Genomic DNA, 20907 nt, shown 5'->3' on the forward strand with positions numbered 1-20907 from the left:
TTCAGCCATCTGCTGTCCTGCCGCGGCCTCTCATTGGCCCTCAGTCAGACCGGAGGACGCCAGGAATTAAAAAGACCAATTAAGAGTCCTGAGATCCAGGTGAGCTGTGGGACGTCACGCCAGAGGAGCTGAGCCAATGAGTGATTCCTGGTACAGAGGATCTGAGGTCAATTACATGTAGGTGTTTATGTAGGCTATCAGATAGAGTTATATTCAATAAAGCCAGAAATCCACGTTAATGCAATAAATATAAAGATGGTGGAGATGTCTTGGACTCAGCAGTAAAAGGGGAGTGGTCTTCCAACAGAAACACAAGCTGAAGGAGGGGAGGAGAGCAAAGTGGGAGGTATAGACAATGAAGGAGGGATAGAAAGAGTTGAGCTCTCCCGTCTCCTGTAAATCTCTATTAATCTGATCAGACTCTGCACAGGGGAGACACAGGCTGCAGGCTCAGGGACTCAAAGGTAAGAATGCTCTCACAATGTTAATTAAACTGAAACAGCGTGTTAATTTAACTATTTTATTCAAATATTTCAAAGTAAAAAAGGGACCAGTTAAGTTGGCTCTGTTTTAACCTTTTACAATTCAGATGCAAAGAAATATTAACCCTTTTGTTTATTTTTTAAACAATTTGGACATATTGTTCAAAATAATAAATAATTAAAATAAGACATGGAACAACGAAGTGATTATTGATGTCAATTACTGAAAGCATTTAGTTTTTATTCATTTGATCACCTGATTCTGATTTTTTGAGAAAAAACTTCAAGCCAACCAATACATCTTCAATGAAATGGTTGTCGATCATATGTCACTAAATTGGAAAAACATATTCCTAGAAAAGAAGGTCAGTGGGACAATGGATCCTTGCAGGGAAATTAATTAGGGTTTATTCAATTCCAAATATCGGAGTAAACTATAGGAAGATTTATGTACATTTTATGTTCTCAAGTGTTTCTTTTAAGAGAAATTCATGGATTTGAAACAAGTTAACTTTACCTTAAATAAAATAATTTAAATCTAACATTTAGTTTAATGGATGTTGAAGAAAGTGGCTACAGTTCCAACTAACTCACAATCAATCGTCAATCAGAAAATCATTCACTGTCCTCCTATGCGGAGCTGAGAGGGACAGTGAGTTAGAGGGTGGTATGAAGGGATAAAAGTCTTACTAAGTTTCATTAGAAATATGCAAATGTCACAAAAAGCCATTTTTTTTCCAAAAATGGAAAATGAGACAACTATTGCCAATTTAGACTGATAATTAATATTCCATCTGGCATTATTTGAGTAATTTATTCTACATGTACCTTCTTAATTTATATCAATATATATACATTTAACAGAGAATTAAACATATTAGCCACAAAATATAAAAAATACTATACAATAATATAGCAAAGGTGAATATATCATTTATAGATGGATTGTAAGTTAAGAATGCATCTTGCAAATCATAATTTGACCTCATCTATCACCAGAAAAGCCTGGCAATAAACAAAGCAGCAGCACTGTGCATTTAAACTGTGGGATTTACACTGCAGAAGACTTTTCCTAAACTTTGATCTATTTTGTCTCAACACATTTTGTGCGAGCCACTTGCCAGAGAAAATGATGTTGACATTGATCTTGTAATGCACCAGAATGTTTACCAGCAGACACTTCATTATTTTCTTTGTCAAAGTCCGATCTTTTTTATTCACAGCTCTAACTGCTTTTGTCAGTTTGCAATTAGGGATTAATAAAACTACTTAAATCCACTTTGAGCATATGGTGCATGACCACAGGGTTCACCACGGATTATCACACCAGTGCACACACGCCCATACACACGCACACACTTAATCATGCAAGCCCACTTATCTCTGGCTAAGTTAACACAACAACTGTTGGCAATTAGGTTAATTAAGTGACCTGTTGGTATAAAGTCACGGCTAAACTGTGGTGATTGGGTGTGAAACGTTTCTGTATACTGACCATCTGTCTGTCCTCTAAGCCCCGTGAATCACAACAGGATCTGAAGTGACAGAAAAACATGCTTTAGTTCAGGGGTTGTCACTGCTTTTATACTGATAGTTATTGAAAAATATGATTCATTCTCAATTAAAAATACAAAGAAATGGTTTTTCCCGTTTCTGCAGCTCAATAACTGCATTTAACTTTGCACAAAGATTTTATGAAGACAGGTGTGGTTATTTTCTTCACAAAATACTATGTTTGAATGTAGTTCACTCTGTTTTATTATTGATAAAGTAAAGTGAATCATGTATGAACTATCAAAACACACACACACACACACACACACACACACTGTTAGGGCTGGTCACTGCGCGCAACAGGTGGTCAGAGAGGTTTAGCTGCCACATCACGTGTGTGCCATTTCCAAATGCCGACCCTGTATAATGAAGGACATGCTACAGCGCTCAGAGGGTCAGCGAGCCTTTGTGATACAGACACAGCAAAAATAATACTCCAAGTAAGGGTTTGGGGATCATTTAGGATCCAGATTTTAAACAATATACTGTTTTCTAAAGCATACTAAATATTCAAGTCTAAACCAAAGATATAATGTGTCCCTGCAGGCTTAATTTGGTCTTCCGGAAAGTACATCACATTAACTTAAACTAAAAGGTGACAACAAATGTCTCGTCGTCTGGTTCATTTAGGACGTCACACTTGTGATTTGGGCTAATCCTCCGTGCAATGTGAGTTTACTGGTCAGACAGACTGCAGCTGAGGAGGTCATCCTACATCATCCAGCTGAGCACTGAAGCCCTTTATACTGGTCAACCCTCAATAGAGTATGTTTTTTAAATTCAACATGATGCTAACCACATTGTTGTTGTAGATACAAATATATAGCACTTGAAAACATATATGGTAAATATTCCACTCAGAACTGAATCCTCACTTTTCTGACAGAGTCTTGAGGAAAAGCTTGCTTAATTTAAAGGAGACTTTATTGTTGTGTCCTCCCCTTGTGGGTGTTACTAAATACCTTCATCTAAAACCTGTCTCTTTGTGTTTTACAGGTTTATTGTATTCTTCAGTGACAGCAGGGAGAGAAAGAAGACAAGAACCAGGATTAAATAATTATATCACGTGATAAAGAATATAAAAGACAAAACTGTGATTCACATTTCTTCATCCCATTAGTGGATGTTTTGTTATGTGGCTTCCTGATGTCTCCTTTCCAACCACAAAGAAGTCAAGACGACCTTGACTTCCGCGTGCATCGTACATTTTGAAGTGACGCCAAGCTCCTTAGTCTTCCTGGCTGAACTTTGGATGGAGATAATGAGGAGGTCCCGGCCCCTACAGCTGATCCTTGTTCCCATTGTGATCTCTTTACTGTCACTCATCCTCAGCCCTGCATCTGCAAGCTCAGGGCCTGACTTCGGAGCCCACCCGCGATTCATCTGCACCCCTATTCCCGTTGATGCAGACCCTGCATGCTTCCCCATAGGGGGTCCTGGTGTAGGGCCAGGCCATCCAAGTGCACCGCCTGCTGGCTGGTGGGGGGCGAGCGATGAGGCAAAAGCCACCATCCTGCACCTCAGGGAGAGCCTCCTGCAGCAGAAAGAGACCATCCTGGACCAGAGGGAGACCATCAGGGAGCTGACGGCCAAGCTCAGCCTGTGTGAGGGCCTCGGACGGGGCATTACACCTCAAGACGAGCACCAGGGCTCAGACTCCCATCACACAGGGGGGGCCGGTCAACACACGTACACTGACAACGGGCACTATAGCAACCAGCCAGGTCTCCATGGAAACCTTATACCAGACTCACAGCACTACCCATCTGTGGGGGGGCAGCGATCTGATGGGGGGCACAGAGACCACCAGGGGAAGGATAAACATATAAGACCGGGGGACATAACATCATCCCCAGAGCAGATGGAGAGGATGCTGCAGGCGCTGAAGGACAGGCTGGACAATCTGCAGGTGAGCAGCAAGGAGGAAACTTTGTCAGCTTAGTAAATATGGAAAGTAAGACAAAAAGAAATACAGAGTAAAGATAGATAGAGAAAAAAGTGCATTCAAGAAATATTGTGTGCACTATGTACACTAATATAAAAGGATGTAGGGGAGGTTTATAATGTGTAGAGATACCTTATCATTTTGCTTGATTGGACATTAAAAGAAACATCTATGGATTGATTTGGTAATGACCAAGTCCCAGTATGATGTGCAGTTACTTCTGTTTAGAGAAAGGAAACATGTAGTACTTGGTGGGCACCTCAGAGCAGCAACAGGCTCAGGTGTGTTCGTCACTGATGTGAGAGTCTCTTGCTAAAGGTTAAAATGGATTAACTGGGCACACTTAAGTTCAGGTTGTCCTGTTTTTCTCTTCCGCTACTCCGCTTTTACTCACCTGGTAGAGTTATCCTATCCTGTTGGCTCTCTTCCATCGGATCGTGATCACAGACAAATGCCAGGAGCTGTGGAAATAGAGGCAACGGGGGGTTGGCACGACTCTAACATCAGTAGTGCTTATCTTGATCTCCCCTGACATGTTGTTAATCAGGGCTTGTGCCACGAAAAAGCCCAGATTACCTGAGAGGAAGAGAAGTAGATAAAGGAGGAGACAATGAATGTCTGACTAATGCAGCTGATTTTAAAGGACTATGAGTAAATGTTAATAGCAGGGAAAGAGAAGCTAAACAAAATTGCTCTCTCAGATTTGAGGGTGACAGGTGAGTAGGAAGTACAGGATTTAAGTGACAGGAAATTGTTATCACGTCTTCACCTGTGTGTTCTTCGTCCCCCAGAAGAGGAACACGTCTGTCGCCTACTCCAGCTCTCTGAAGGAGCTTCTCCAGAGGAAGATCAGCGCTCTGGAGCAGCAGCTTCGACGTCGAACCTCCGCCCTCAGCACCCATGAGCACCATGATGACGACAGCGCCCACAGAGACGACAAAGACCATGACCATCACCATGACGATTACCATGAGGAGCACCATGACGATCACCATGACGACCACCACAACGATGACCACAAGAGCGACCACAGCGACAGCAGCAGCAGCCACACAGACCATCACTATGTGGACAGTGACCATGACGACTACGATGAAGATGATGACGATGATGATGATGATGAAGACCACCATAGAAATGAAGCAGACAGTCACAGTCACCTTACACACACAGGGCCACGGACTGGATCCCAGTCAAATAAACTGGAAACGATGCTCAGCAAGCTGCACCTCGCAGGTACACACACATTATACCATGCAGTCACTTATGACAGCCATGTTTTTACTAATGATCAGCATTTGGTAGAAGTTGTAGAAGTGACGTGTTCTGCAGCTGAGTATGTTCGTAAAAAAAAGTAAGATAAGAAAGACCTGATGTCACTTGGTTAGGGGTGGCTCTATAACGCCTTTTCACGTCCTATACTGTGACCGTGAGCATGTCAACCTACTGCTACATAAAGGAATCTGATTTTAAAAAATGTCCTTTCTGAACATATTTTTACCTTCTTTACTTAAATCTGAAGAAATCCAGAACAGCTCCTAAATGGACATTTAGGAGCTTAGATTGTTTTGTAATAGCCAATGGCAAACTCAAACATTTTAAGCCGACATGAGTTTGATGTACTTAAACTGCTTGGTTTGAACATCTAGCCACAACACATTTTCACGCTCTGCTGAGGAAGCTCACAAGTTGTGATCAAAAGCTCCAGTTACTAAATGAACCTTAAGGTGGCATTGTTTCATTGTTTGATGTTATTTTCTTCAACAGGTTCCAGCAGGGAAAACTCTTTTACTCCCGAAGGTTTCCAAATCAGCTTCCCCATGAGAACCAACTACATGTACGGGCAGGTGAAGACGACGCTGATGCAGGAGATCTTCGCCATGACTTTGTGTCTTTGGATCAAGGCGGGCGCCGGGGAAACTCTGGGGACGCCATTTTCTTACTCAGCACCGGGACAGGCGAATGAAATAGTGCTCATTGAGTGGGGGGACAACCCCATGGAGCTGCTGATTGATGACAAGGTGAGGGAGAAAACATCTACACAGTTGTTTTTGAAAGAGATATGCTAATGTTATTAAATATTGAATTCTATAGAAAAGTGTGTTGAAAATTAAACATGTGGTTCTTGACTTGTGGAGCTTATAGGGGAGGGACAATTTTCTATATCTTCTTTCTGAACTTATTGTTATTTCTAATGGATATATTTTTATTAGTGTCTTACCACATGCACTCTCTCAACTACAGGCTTTGACGCTCCCTCTGTCATTGGGTGATGGGGAGTGGCACCACATTTGTGTTACTTGGTCAACAAGGGATGGACAGTGGGAGGCCTACCAGGACGGAGAGGAGAGGGGGTCTGGGCTAAACCTTTCCCCCTGGCACCCGATCAAAGCTGGAGGAGTCTTCATCCTGGGACAGGAACAGGTAAAGATTCATTCTGTCAATACACATCCAAGAAGGGAGGTATTGAATGCAGAAAAGGGAGAACTTTTAGTGTGTTCCATTTTCAGGTGGAAATACAGGAAGTGGGCTATAACTTATTAAAAAAGTGTTAATTTCATGATGCACTGGTTTTAAAATAATGACACAATCTGCCTTCAGATGTTACCTAAAAGCCTCTTTGCACATGTACGATCACCAACAACATTAAGCTTGGTATATACGAGCTGCCTGAAACAAAATGCACGGTTGTCCATTCCTTTCCAATAAAAGTAGCTAGCACTAGCTAAAGAAGTTGAGTGAAGTGACCATCATACAACGATATATATCTTATAGATCTGATTTATTAAATGGGTCCAATGATGACTTCTGTATTTGTCTGGTGCTAAATCCAAAGATTTGAATACCAGTTTAAAAAAGCAATGATTAGTGTTGACATCGACTGATCTCTCTCTGTTCTTCAGGATATTCTTGGAGGTCGTTTTGATGCCACTCAGTCTTTTGTGGGTGAGATGTCAGACCTGCATATGTGGTCACATGTCCTGCCTGCCAGTGACATCTACAGCCTGGCCTCATGTGGCAGCGACCTCAAAGGAGACATCATCGCTTGGTCTGAGACAGAGGTGGAGCTTCATGGAGGCGTCGCCAAATACCATTTCGACCCCTGTCACTGAAAGGCCATACCAACAGTGAAGTACATGAGATATTGTGAAATGTACTGAGAATATTTATCATTCATCAAAAGGTGCACAAATAAGAAAAATATCCCACTGACTTTGAGTTATGTTGAGGGTGATTATTTGTGGCACCGACTGAATGCCTTCCTTTAAACTTAATCAGTGACTTTTTCTTCAAAAAGAAAAACAACAATAAGTCTAATCTGTGTTTACAGAGACTTTGTAGTGGTCCTGGGCCTTAGGTTTTTGCCTCCTCTTTAATCGTGAGCTAGTTTTTTATTTTAAACAAACAGGTGCAGTATGTGACATATTGTCATATTGTTAAAAAATCTTAACACTGAAGGGGCTGTGATCAAATCAGATGACCTTATGGGTTCTGGTGACTGGTGACGGTTTGAAATGTTTGTTTAGTTTTAATGGGACTCATAGAAATGTGTTGTAAAATAAACTTGTAATCTGGATGTTCCTTTTTTAAAAGGTGTCCACAAATATACAGCTACTGTACCAAAGAAAATATAGAATTGATTTACGTTAGTTTTACATTTAAAAGAAAAATGTAATGTCGTTTTTTGGGGAGAAAAACAGAATAGCTTGTCAGACTGAATGTGTCTTAGAGCCTCGGACCACCAAACCATTTTTATACAATGCACCAGTTTGTTCACTGAACAAATCACTGACATTTATATTTTTTCTCCCCAGAAATTTGATTGATCTTCTTAAAAGGGTGTATGTTGTGTGATCAAGTCATTGCACTGCGGCTTTTCTTGAATGATCTGGCCTTGTATGTATTTGTTAATGTACTGTAAATAGAACATTTAGGCCAGGTTAGGTTTTGACTTTATGTATTACGTTGTCCAAGTGTTATGTTTTTCAGATGGTATGACAATGTAAATAAAACTCTGAAAAAACGCTCCTTATATACGTGAACATCAATCTCTAACCTGACGATTCAAACTGGTCAACTTACACAGTCAACTAATATCCAGACCATCGACTGTAGACAGCTAGTACTTAATACTCTATAATTAAACTAACCCAATGAACTACTTAACTCACTAGGCTTCACTCAGACAGTAACAAAGAGACACATTTTCCAGATTGGTTGGAAGCGGAAGTGCTCGCGTAGATGTGTCACAGAGTATCGGCTTTTTTGTGAGAAATGCAGTATTTAGTTTAGTTTATAATGTAAGAGTAAATAGTGCAGCTTTAGCCAACATAGCTTATTTCCAGCTATAGTCCATGGCCAGATGGTAATAGAAACCCTAAAATCACAATAAATCACAATCAACAGGGTTAGATAAAAGGAAAGGACGAAAGACAAGTTGATAGAGGCGAAAGGATAAAAGAGAACAATAAAATGCAAGCACCACACGTTACTACATCCCGTCACATGTAGCATATCACAATCACATAACAGACACAAGGGGCAACATCCATGAACACACATGTAACACACATGCCCTACCCAGAACAGACTAGTGTGTGCAGGTGTAGTCATGTTTTTAAGTGAGCTGTAAAGGTGCTGAATGTATGTACGTCTTTCATTTGAGTGGCTACTGAGTTCCAGTCTTGTGTAGGTGTGACCGAGAATGATGACTGACCAAAAGTGCCCTTCCTAAATGGGACTGATAGGTCGCCACGGGTGGAGCTTCTGGTGGTCAGTTTTGTGTTATTACGTTGAGTTATCAATGAGGTCAGAGGTGGAGGGGCTGTATTGTGCACGATCTTGTACGCCAGAACGATGTTCCTGTATTTTGTTAAATCTTCCCAACTCAGGATGTTATGTTTGTTGAGGGTGGTACAGGGATGGGACCTGTTGGGTTTCTGGTCAAAAACTTTCAGTGTTTGCTTGTACAGGGTTGCTAGTGGCTTCAGTGTGGAGCTGTTAGTTTGCCCCCAGTTTGTGAGACAGTATGTCAGGTGTGACATGATCGTGGCATTCATGTATAATCTGGCAGAATTAAAAGTCATTGTGTTTCTAATGTACTTACAATTGGCCAGGCTGAACTTAATTCTTTGTATCACTTTATTTACTTGTGTTTTGAATGTTAGGTTTGAGTCAATTATGATTCCCAGGCATTTAACCTGCAGCACAATATTAATATTTTCTACTGAAATATTTGACACAATGCTGCATTTTCTTTTTGTGAAAATGTTTTACATTAAGCTGAAGGCATGAGCGGTTTAGCCTAAAAGTCGAGGTCAGTTTAGCAGCAGCCTTCTGCTTTGTGTTGGCATGCACATATATCACGGTGTCATCGGCATATAGCCGTGTTTCCACATCAGGACCGATGGTATTTTAATCAGAGTTCAAGTTAAACCAAGACATACAGTCGACCTCGCACATAATCGATTGCTGTGGGCAGCCGGCAAGTTTATAAATATCATCTCGAATGTTCCCGATAGGGTCAGTTTGGGTCGACCTCCAGGTGACGTGTTGACTGTTCGGCCGGGAGACCAAATCAGCGCAAATGATGGCAAGCGAATGTTCGCTTCGCTGTACTTCGACCACACAGCAGTGCCGTGAGCTAAATAGCATGCTGACATTAACACTTCCATGCAGATTTCTAGGACGATTTATATTAAAAAACTAAGTTCAACATCTTGTTTTTAGGATTTAACTTCCTAATATTTGAGGGGGAAAAGGTGATGGTATGCTAAACAGATCATGCAGGGTTCATAAATAAAGTTGACTAACAAAAAAACAACAACACAGAAATACATCATCTTGGTTTACCTTTTATTTTACACAGTAGTTTACTCGTACCAATGAATCATTGTTTTCCTTTTGCTACATTTACAGATGATCTATCCATCTTAAACTTAACGTAAATAAAAATAAATAATACAAAATAAACATTTTCTGAAGAGGCCCAGTTTCAGTCTGATCATTTCAGTGTTCATTTTTTATGTTTAAATAAACATTTGTTGTCCCAACTTTTTTATTTGGCAACTTTGCACTTCAAGAATACCCAGAAAGTGGAGGCCTACAGATAGTCTGTGTGTTTTGTTAGCACACAAACAAGGAGGATAAAAGTTAGGCCTTTGTCAGTTTCATAAGGTAGGAGAGTAAAGGCAATTCAATATCTGTTATTTGAAGGACCAATCACTTGCTGTGTCTTTAAAACAAAGTCTTCATGTTGTTATCACAAAGAAAAGTTTCAAATAATATCATTTCTACACAGTTTATGGTTCATCCTTCAGCATATTGCAGTGTTAGCTCACCAGTAGAGGGTGGCTACAGAGTATTGGAGTGTTGTCAGTCAAAGTAACAGCATTTTCTCCAAAATGCTAAAATTGATAAAGTGCAGTAGACAATTATTTTCACTACCTTCTAAAGATTGCCAATTCAATAAACAACTAGCAATACGTTTATGAACTGGATGTCAAGCAAATCTATTACTGGACACAAATCTAAACTTGTTACTCATTCATTACATCTGAATATCTTTACTATTATTTAATGAATCAAAGCTTTGTTAGTGTTCCTTGTTTTGTTGTCTTCATTTCAATGACAGTAGTATGATGGAAATAAATCTATTTTAGCTTGTGAATAGCTCCCTCACACTTCTAGCGGACTCTGGGCAGCCATTGAATCAAAAACTGGACTTAAGTTTATAAGACTCTTTGCTGCTTGTGCTTTACAGTCTGGTTTACTCCAAAATAAATAAACCAGACTTCTAAACATCTCCTTAATATCATATTATTTTCAAAAGAAACTACGATAAGACTAATTACTCTATGCTTAAAACAAATTCCATATTAGATGCACTTTTTCCGCATCAACAGGGAACACTAACACTTTTCAAATCAGTGCACTAGCATGATCAGCGACGCATCAGTACCTACTCCGACGCTTCAGTTTATCAACATGCAGTCCTACAGTAGCTCGTACAAAAATCTGATTTTAACAAAAGATAAAGAATAAATTAAATCATTTCTATGTGTATCGTAAACAAATATGCTAACATCTATTTACAAAAAGTATACATTGTAATGAGCTGCCTTTGTGACTTCATGAAACGCACTATAGCGGACAGTCCAGGCTCTAACAGTTAAATGTCTTAAAGAGTTATTACTTGTTGTGAGAGAGATGTCCATGTTCATCTTGGTAGTGTTGAGAGAGAAAGGAATATGTGTGGCATGCTATAACATTACATCTGAGAGGACATGATCATTGCTCAGTAAAGTGTTATAAAGGATTTGTAAACAAGCCTACAGCTATTGCTCAAGCATGTAAAGAAACATGCCAAACAACACACATGAGCAGAAACAAAAAGCTATCTGGAAGGAGAGAAATTGCTTTCTCCATTAATACTGCAAGTAAAGCAACCTTTCTGCCCTGTAATTGAAAATCAACAGTAACTTGGCAAACAGTCATGAACAGTGACATTTTCCTCACATAATGGTTACAGTATGCAGGGTTTAGACAGTAGTAATGTGTGTCAGAGCCATTAAGAGTAGTATAAGAGGCAATGGGCACACCTCAGTGATCTGAAACGGATTCCTCTCTAACTATCGTCAAAGGTCCAGTGTGTAGGATTTATTGGTATCTAGCCTCGACATTCTTTCGGTTTTTGCTTCCTTGACGACAATCGTTAGCTTTTTCTTGTGCTAGATAATGACCCTCCATTACTGGAATATTGGGTTTCTCAAACTTCTTAATACATCAAATGTTTAGCCACCACCAACCACCTTGTCTTTCTTATCTCCATCTTTCAATCGTGTGCCTTAAAATTCAAGCTGAAAAAACATGAAAGTCCCTCTTTAGAGCTGGCAGAAACGGCACCCTATGTAGATATGACGCGCTCATTATAAGCTAACGAAAACACGATTCCGAGATAAGTGATGATCATACACTGATGAATATTATATTCCACTTCCCTCAATATATCCACCACAAATCCTACACAACTGTCCTTTAACTAAAAGAACATTTTTAGTGTTTGAATATTATATTCACATTTTTCTGGGGTGCGCACAACCAAGGAGAGTGATTTCTCATCTAGGCATCATCATAAATGTGAAAGAAGACTCAACGAGAACTGAGGCTGCTTGCTACCCTGAATAAGACCATATTCACACTAATGCAGAAGTATTTTCAGAGAGTAGTCTTAAAGGCCAGAGTACATAAAGAGAAATATTAAAAACCAATTCTGTTAAGTGCTGCTTCAGCCATCGTACTCACATACTTCTGCTGAACAGCGGTCAGTGTTTTTTAAAGTTCTGTTTGTGGTTTACAAGGCAATTATGAGGGGGAAAAAAGAGAAAAGATTCCCAAAAAATAATCAGGATGCCCTAAATCTCAACAATCATAGCCTTTTTTTAAATCCTTCATCATCCCTGCATTTTCAAAACGGGAAAGAATTGTTTCTGAAATCACCAACATTAGTATGAATATGGTCCGAGCCACGGTTCACAGTTCACTTGGATGCTAAACGAGAGAGGAAGGTGGTGAGAGGACGGGACTGACGATGTGCTCTGGTTGTAGTGTGTCAGGTTGTGTATAACAGCAGTAGTGTAAGAAACAAGTTAACAAGAGGCAGCCACGGCAGGGAGCGCTTCCCTCTGTAGGAGGTCTTTCAAAAGTCTGGTAGACAACATAGCAAGGAGTCCTCATATCAGGGAGAAGTGTTTGAGGGTGGTGGAAAGAGGAGCAACTAAACATATGGACAGGTAGTGAGGAGCAGGGAAGAAAACGTGTGTCCTGTTGGAAGGAGGATGAGAAGGACAGAGGAAGACAGGTAGAGAATGAAGGGAATACTCTACGGTTGTTCCTCCTTCTTCTTCAGTGATATACGTTTCTTCCTCGCAGCGAGCATTTCGTAGAAGGGATCGACACTGACAGCAGATCTGTTCAGGAGATGAAGAAACACTGTTGAGTCGAGTGGATTATAAAAAATATATATCATTCGGACAGCAGCTATGAATTTGAAATTGGGCCCTTAACCCTTGTGCTTGACTTTAAATATGAGCTGCTTGGATGTCCTTAGAGAATAAAAGGCTAAAAATAACATATAAAAAAAATATATATATAGAAGGTGAAAATGTGCTTAGGTTATTCAGTAACCTAAGCACATTACATGCTAGTTTTAAAAACAACAGCAAATCAACCTTAAGTATTTTCTGTATACACAATATTTGGGGTCCGCGACTAGCTACAACATTTATTTTGATATGTTGTATCACACAAATATCTAATCGGCAACGTCCCTTGTGGAAACCACAAAAAATAGCATTAATTGTACATGAGAAATGTGCCAAGTCTGGCAGAAAATAGCCAAAACTACAATTTGGAAACCAGAGCTATACGTCAAAAGGCAGATGGAACATAATGCATGATTGTATGCACTCATGGCCGTGTTTCGATTGGGAGATTTGTTAAACTTTCTCACTGGTCTACTGCTATCCAAACTATTTCCATTTCCATACTTGATGCTGTGGATCCATTCGTCCTTCTCCTCGGGTGTGGGGGCGGAGATGCGGTACACATTGTGGTTTCCTTCTACTACCCTCCCATCAGCCTCCGTCTTGCACGCTTTAATCAGCTGACCGCGGTTGTTGGGGATGTACAGCTCAAAGCAGTTCTTTTGGTTAAGAAAAGAAAATAATATGAATTAGATAAACAGGTACAATATAAAGCTTGTGGTGAAATCTACAGTTATGAAACCTTGAAATAATAACATTAGCCTAGACTGCAATGATTAAAACTTACAGGTTTCCTTGGGTCTTCTACCTCACGGATGCTAAGGTTTTCCAAAGGAATGATTCCTCGCGGCTCCTTATCCTGTTAGTGAAACACACAAAAGTTACAACATTGAAATGCCTGTAAAGTGTCTTTTTCTGCATTTATTTTCGATGCCGGCTGTTTATGTTTCACAAAGAAAGTCAATTTACAACCAACATAACTAGCCAAGATACAATTTGACCAGAAGGTGGAAACCGTAAGTGAAAATGAACGTGTGCCTGCCTTTGTGATTTCTGAAGCGTGGCCTCATGTGACCAGTCTGACTTGTCTATTTTGTTGTCATAGTGAATGGGCAACCAAACCAGTTTGTCTTCAGGGGATTACCACAATCGTACATCTAATCCTGGAGTTCAGTCACCTAACCCCATTTTAGATTCATTACAATATTGCCAATGGGAATAACCAATGTTACCGTAGGCATTAAATAACCTTAAAAGACAATCACATTTTTCCAGAGGCCGTGCCATTGAGACACTACCAGATTTTATTACAAGATAAGACAACAATGCAACTGATCCGGTTGCTTTTTTCCACACAGAAAACCCAATGCAAATAGAGCAACAACATCCTGTACAGCACCACATACATCTACAAGGAGTGGCACTGACAGATTCACTCAGACTTACTGTGGTGTATTCAAAGTAATAAAGGCAGTTGTCTGTGAGGATGAACCATCGTCGTTTCCAGGTTTTCACGCGTCCCCCTGAGACACAGAATCATGATCATTATGATGAGTGCAAGGAGTGGGAAAAGATTTCTATGAGGGGGGAAAAGTTTGGGCTATTCTACTATTTCTAAATTCTTAAAGCTAACTACACGGCTAACTTTTTGAAACTACAACAACTGTCAGTACATACCTCCTGAGAAAACAAGCAGCGGCAGTAGAGGGTGGAAATCGCAGGGGAGAAGCAGAGACAAAAAAGGACCAGAGGATTTAGAGACAGAGGACAAATAGAGAAACAGAGAGACAGACGGGGACGAGGAAGAGAAGGAGATTTTATTAGTGACAGAGTTCATAGGCCCCGCCATGCAAACGAAAACATCAGATTTTTAGTCTGCCACGACGCAGGAAAGTGAGTCTCCTGTTCACCCTAATGCTATGGCAATGTTCAAATGCCACAACACAGAGCGAAGGCAAAGAGCAGCAAACCTCAGAGACAGTAGGGCGTGTCCTCATAGCACAAAACCTTAAGAGAGAACAAAGTACTCTGCATACAGATCATAGCACTTTCTTTTAACAATGGAAATATTCCTGATATCTGTGACACTGACACAATATGTTCAATTGACAACATGAAATAAAGTACTCCATCGCATCATCTCACCGAGTTTGAGAAGCCAGCCCTCTCTGTCCGGGTTGAAGAAGGTGTGCGTCAGGTCGTTGCCGTCGTCCTCCGGGATTTTGAAGGGCTCATTTTTAATGCTATCATAGAGATTCTGGAACAACACATAGGGCAAAAGTAAATTAAGCTCACCTTAATCTCTTCCCTGTGTTCCTTCGATTGTTATTTAGCAAATTCAAATAAAAAAACTAATTTAGAGCTCATCGTACCCTGAGCAGGTCCTCGGGGAGGTCTCCCCCCTCGTTGATGCCTCGGTTCATCGAGATGAAGCGGTCCAATCCGGGTTTGTCCCTCACATTTGGATTGTGGAGGCTTGTGTTCAGCATAATGATGGCAAATGACAGCACATAACATGTGTCTGAAACAGGAGAGAAGAAGGAGAATAAGACTGTAGTTCCACACAAAATGTAGATTATTTACTCAATTTAAATTCACATTAGTAATCAAAAACAATGAGTTTGGGCTGTAGTGAATAGTTTAAGTCTAAATAACTATTTGAAAGCTTTTTTGCATGTCTTTTCAGGCTGCTTGATCCCTGTATTTCTGTAAAATTGCAGGTGTAATTAGGCTTCCGTAATATGGTATTACAGTATTTTTAGAAAAGGATTCCAGAGGTCGCTATATAGGACTTTTATTTTCAAGTCCAAGTTAAAATGTATTGAAAAAGATAGATGAAATCAGTTCCAAAATTCACAAAATGCTACTGGATAACACTCAACAAAAGCTTGGACTGATTAAATAAAACAATGATCAACCTTTGATTGGTTTCCACCTCGATTCATAGAAACTACTTTGTACCATTTTGATACTTGCCATGATTTCTTTTGCTTAAAAACAAAAAGTCCAGCATCTTCCTCATCTTAAACAATTCAAGGAAATCACTCATGAAAACACAAAATGTTTTTACTGAAAAGTGACTTTTACAAATTGGCAGACTGCAAGGTTTCATATTAGGTCATTTCTGGTAAGGGGCGTGTTGTTTGTGTGAGTGCACACCTTCTGGGAAGTGCCCCTTCCTGTGACCCCAGGAAAAAGCTATTTCTTTAAAGCAGGCAGATACCAACCACACACAGAGGAGTCAACAATAGGTTGGTAACAGATAAGCTCAGATGAAATGCAGGGTAACCGGTTTACCAGTGCTCTGGAAGACGCCGGGGTTGCAGTGGCAGTATCTCTGAGCAAAGGCCTCCATCATTCTGTCAATCTTCTGGGCTTCACCGGGCAAACGGAAACTCCACAGGAACTGTCTGCAAAAAACAGCTCGAGGTTTAGCTCGGGCAGAGAGACCATATTTGGCAAACAAGGCAGAGTTAATACTCGCATAATTGTAACCCCTTCTAACCTGAAGTGACAATGAGAGTTTCCATTGTGCCAGGAAATCATTCAAGACATTTTGTTCCCTGGTTCAAAACAAAACAAAAAGCACAAAACAGGGAGTTTACCTGAGGGCCTGGACGAGGTTGAGATCAGTAAACTCATGGAGGTCAACAAAAGCCTGAAGAACTTTGAGGTTGAAGTCGTCCCTGCAGAACAGCAACAGAAAGATCACAGTTAAAAATGATTGTTACATTAGGTAAAAAAGTTGAAGATATTTCAAGACCAAGCACCTTTCTCCCAGGTAATCGCCAATGGCAGTCTTGTTGAGGCCCTCTCCTTTGTAGAGGAACTGAGCGACATCCTCTGAAGTGTGTCTGAGCAGCTCGTTCTCCACCAGAAACACGATGCCCTGCAGAGAGGAGCAGGAGTCCATCACCACACAGTGAAGACAGAGTGAAGGCAGAGTCCACAGGTATAAGTATAGAAGCTTTACCTTTTTGGGATCCATGTTGAATTTCTTCCTTCCCATCGCCACATGCCTGCTTTTCTGGAGAGTTTTACTGTAGAGAGCAGAAATGTCGAATGTTAGAAAAAATGGCCTTTGCAGTGTTTACATCTCCGACACAAATCACTAAAGATCACAAAGATCGCAACAATTCCTTAACTTAATACACTTAACATTAATAAAAGAGATAAAGGTCATTCTTTTCCAATAAATGAATGATGTATATTTGAAATAAGCTATCACTTTATATACTTTTACCTTCATATTGCTGACCAAAAATGAACACTCTTAAAAATGCAATTTATTAAGGAATGAATGGGGGGGGGGGGGTAGGGTAGAGGGATTTAATTCATCTAAAATGTTGCGCAACATGTATTGTATTCTGTACTGTATAGTAAGTTGATAATGTTGCAATACAAAATGAATGACAAAACAACCTAATATCCATTAATGAAAACACTATAACATCAACTAAAGATCCACAGCATTTGGAGGCGCCATAACATGGAGGCATTCAAAAGAAGAACATGGTATGAAGAAAGCATCAGGGCAGTAAAATCTCGACACATTGATATTTGACATTCCAGTGCTCGGTTTTATTAGCTTTATAATGTCCACTAAAGCAGGACAACTACAAAGTGACAACGTATTTGGGAATGTTGAATAAAAATACTTGCAAATTCCGGCCATCAAGAAGCCATCTCTTGTCATTTTACCTGTGCAAGCACAAAGAACGTGACGCTGAGCCTCCTCTTCTTACCTGCCCTCTGTGCTGGTCTCCAGTCCCTCCACCTCCATAATTGCCTCTCGTAGTTCCTCCCTGAGTCTCTGGATCTCCTGCAGCAGGACACCCTTCCTCCTGCGGATGTCCTCCAGCTCAGAGCGCTCCTCTGGGCTCAGGTCTACTGGGACTGTAGGGGAAGAGAAGAAGAATGAGTCCATTACTGTTGATGCAGAAATAACCTTTTGAATCGGTGCCCTAAAAATATGACCCAAAAGGCAGATTGTGTCTTTATGTTTAATATAAAACGCCATAAAAGTATAACTCTTTTGAGAATTGCATTGTTTTTCTCAATTTTGTTATTGTTACTTTCAATATTAAGGAGCGGGAGAAGCGTTTATTTCAGTAACAACTGTAGTTGGCAGTGGAAACACACCTTAGAGATGTGTTTGAACAATTATAACTTCTTAGCATGGCATCGTTTGCTCGCACTGGTTTCAGACAGCCAGGTTTAATAATAAAGCATCCACTGCAAATAATAATTGACGGAGTAGTTTAAAGCCCAGCAATTCATTTCAGTTGTATTTGTTTGGAGAAGAGATATACTTGTCTGAGATTCGTCCACTTCCATAATGAAATGAACATAATAAAGCTGCATTCATTTTCATTTGTGAGACTCGTGATGAACCGTTTTTATTCCAACTACTTTGCAGAGTGTTCAGTGAGGAAGTGTGACATTTGAACTGAATGCAGTGTCTTCGATCCTTTGATGGCTAGTTCAACACAGGTTAAAACAGAAGTATAAAGTACATTTAAAAAAGGAGTTTTCTTGGCATCTACAAAAGCATTTATACAAACATTATTTTATGGTATTAAGCAAGTAAATAAAGATTTCATTACAATAAAAGGCTGGTTGATATATAGACTTCAAATTATAAAGCACCTTTTCAATAATGTCTGCTATTTTAAAGCTTGATTTTTGTGGTTTCAAAGTCTACTTTACAGTCGAGTAATGCAATTTTCTAAAAGGTATTTTCCAGAACTTGAGTGCCCGGTCCAGATCATAAACCACTATGCTATCTCAGAGAAACGTACAAGTCTTAAGACAGTGTCAGATTTGGGAAACCTTTACTTTTATGACTAAAATGCGAGATTTCACTGGTGTTACATTGAAACAAGTATCTTTAAATTAAAAAGATTTGATCAGTCTAAAAAATGTGTGTTTTATTGAATAACTTGTTTCAATGTGGTCTAGGTAAGAAAATGGGAGCTGAGGATCATGTTGTTGTGGTGTAGAGGGGGAAATTATGCTACGGCTTTTTAATTTACTGTAAACTTTTATTTGTGGGAAGACTACATGTTAGAAACACATCAAATACAAGGCACTACAAATAAACAACAACAAAAACAACAGCAGTAGCCTCCAAATGAAATCCATGAATAAATGATGTTGAATAAACAGCTCAGCCTCTCTAAGGTAAGCTAGGTGTACCTTATAAACTGGCCACAGACAAATGAACAGTGGTGTAAAGTAACTAACTACATTTACAAGTTCTGTACTTGAGTACAAATTTGAGGTACTTGTACTTTAACTGAGTATATTTACTGTTTATGCTACTTTATACTACATTTAGGGAAACCAATATTGTAATTTTTCGTCTACTACATTTATTTGACAGCTTTAATTACGTGTTACTTTAAAGATTTGATTTATTAGCTAATACAACATATAAATCATTTATTAAATGTACTTTAATGATACTAATATAAAATGATACGTTTAATATCAAGCAGCAATCCCAAGCATCCACCTTTACCAGCTGTGGTAGACACATTAATGCATCAATAATCCAGTAATATAATGATTCTGAAATGGGCCATTGAGCAGAACGATTACTTTTGGTACTTGGAAGTATATGTGATGCCAATACGTTTGTACTTTTACTTTCTACATTTTAAAGTAATCATATCAATGCATGACTTTTACTTGTAACAGAGTATTTCTACTTTTACTTAAGTACGAGATCAGAGCACTTATTTCGGATCCACAATTTATGGATTGATGTATTTCATGAATCATGCTGATTCGTGAACCCGCAAAGCCTCCATCACCAGTGTGTTTAGTCTGCAAAACAAACAGCTGCTCTAAAACACCACCAGCCACGCCCACAGTCTGCATCAACTGTGCAGTTTGATTCATACTTCACCAGCCAGGCTACTGATTACAGAAACAAGACCACTGTAATGAGCAAGCCTCTATCTTGCTTAACTCGGAGGTGTTAAATGTCCATCGATGTTAGCTGAAACCTTAGCTCCGAGCACACAGGCACATTAATCAATATTTAGTTGGCGTCGGGCTAAGCTAATGCACCGATGTGGCTCACTTTGCCCTGAATGTAGTTTAGGTGTATACCCACACTTTTTGGAAAACACCAAACAAGGTGTATGGTTAATATGTGTCATGTAAATGTTAAACAGCCTGATCACTGTGTCACACCTGAGCAAATAAACTGAGCCAGTAGCTACAACTAGCTACAGTTAGCTAGCGATATGCAAATATCTCGTTAGTAAGCTCACTTACTGTAGTCCAGGTCATCCATTTTTGGTGCTTTACTTTTAGGCATAAATATTTCAGAGTCGACTGTCATTCAATCCAGAAATACAAGGATATATGAGTAAATATATCCTCAAAACTAAGGTGGAAAAAATAGAAAACCCTTGGTGTCGAAATATTGGGCCGGAGACAAAGAAGGTGGCGACACCGGAAGCGTTGTTCTACATCCGGTCAGTTGTTTTTCAACATAAAACTATCTATCGCACATCACATTTAATTCAGTATTAAAGCGCAGGAAGGTTGTTTTGGTTTCTCGCCATTTCACTCGTGAAAACTATTCGTTTATTAATGGGCAGTAGTTTTGACATTGCAATAGTTAAATGGTTTAATATTATTGGAATTTTTAGATTTTAGATATTGTACATTGTGTTAATCTCATAAAAACTTCATATTGTGGCAATGTTTTCTTTGTTACTCTAAAGCTAAGAAGGAAAACTGAATTAAATAAAGATTGCTGATAAAATTAACTTTCTTCTCTTTAAATCACATGCACTGTGAAAAAATATAGATTTAAAGACACACTGGTGTGACAAGTACAGTAGATTTACTCCAGACAAACCTA

At 39.6% G+C, this 20907-nt stretch overlaps 2 protein-coding genes across 2 annotated transcripts; one reads left to right on the forward strand and one right to left on the reverse strand.

The window, feature by feature from the left end:
* The first annotated feature begins 212 nt into the window (after nt 1–212).
* si:dkey-283b15.2 (neuronal pentraxin-1) lies at nt 213–8014 on the forward strand. The gene is made up of 6 exons (XM_063878625.1): nt 213–464; nt 3033–3945; nt 4773–5217; nt 5749–6002; nt 6226–6405; nt 6885–8014. The coding sequence occupies exons 2-6, from the start codon at nt 3289–3291 to the stop codon at nt 7092–7094; spliced, it is 1746 nt and encodes a 581-aa protein (XP_063734695.1). The 5' UTR covers nt 213–464; nt 3033–3288; the 3' UTR covers nt 7095–8014.
* A 1809-nt stretch (nt 8015–9823) lies between these two features.
* Nucleotides 9824–20790, reverse strand: cyth2 (cytohesin 2). The gene is made up of 12 exons (XM_063879821.1): nt 20313–20790; nt 17771–17921; nt 16999–17065; nt 16796–16914; nt 16631–16711; nt 16323–16435; nt 15398–15546; nt 15171–15282; nt 14472–14548; nt 13813–13884; nt 13530–13684; nt 9824–12950 (listed from the first exon to the last, which is right to left on the reverse strand). Exons 1-12 carry the CDS (start codon nt 20377–20379, stop codon nt 12863–12865), a joined length of 1251 nt encoding a protein of 416 aa, XP_063735891.1. The 5' UTR covers nt 20380–20790; the 3' UTR covers nt 9824–12862.
* Nucleotides 20791–20907: the final 117 nt, after the last annotated feature.

This window comes from Eleginops maclovinus, chromosome 3, assembly GCF_036324505.1.
Source record: "Eleginops maclovinus isolate JMC-PN-2008 ecotype Puerto Natales chromosome 3, JC_Emac_rtc_rv5, whole genome shotgun sequence".
Lineage (NCBI taxonomy): Eukaryota > Metazoa > Chordata > Actinopteri > Perciformes > Eleginopidae > Eleginops > Eleginops maclovinus.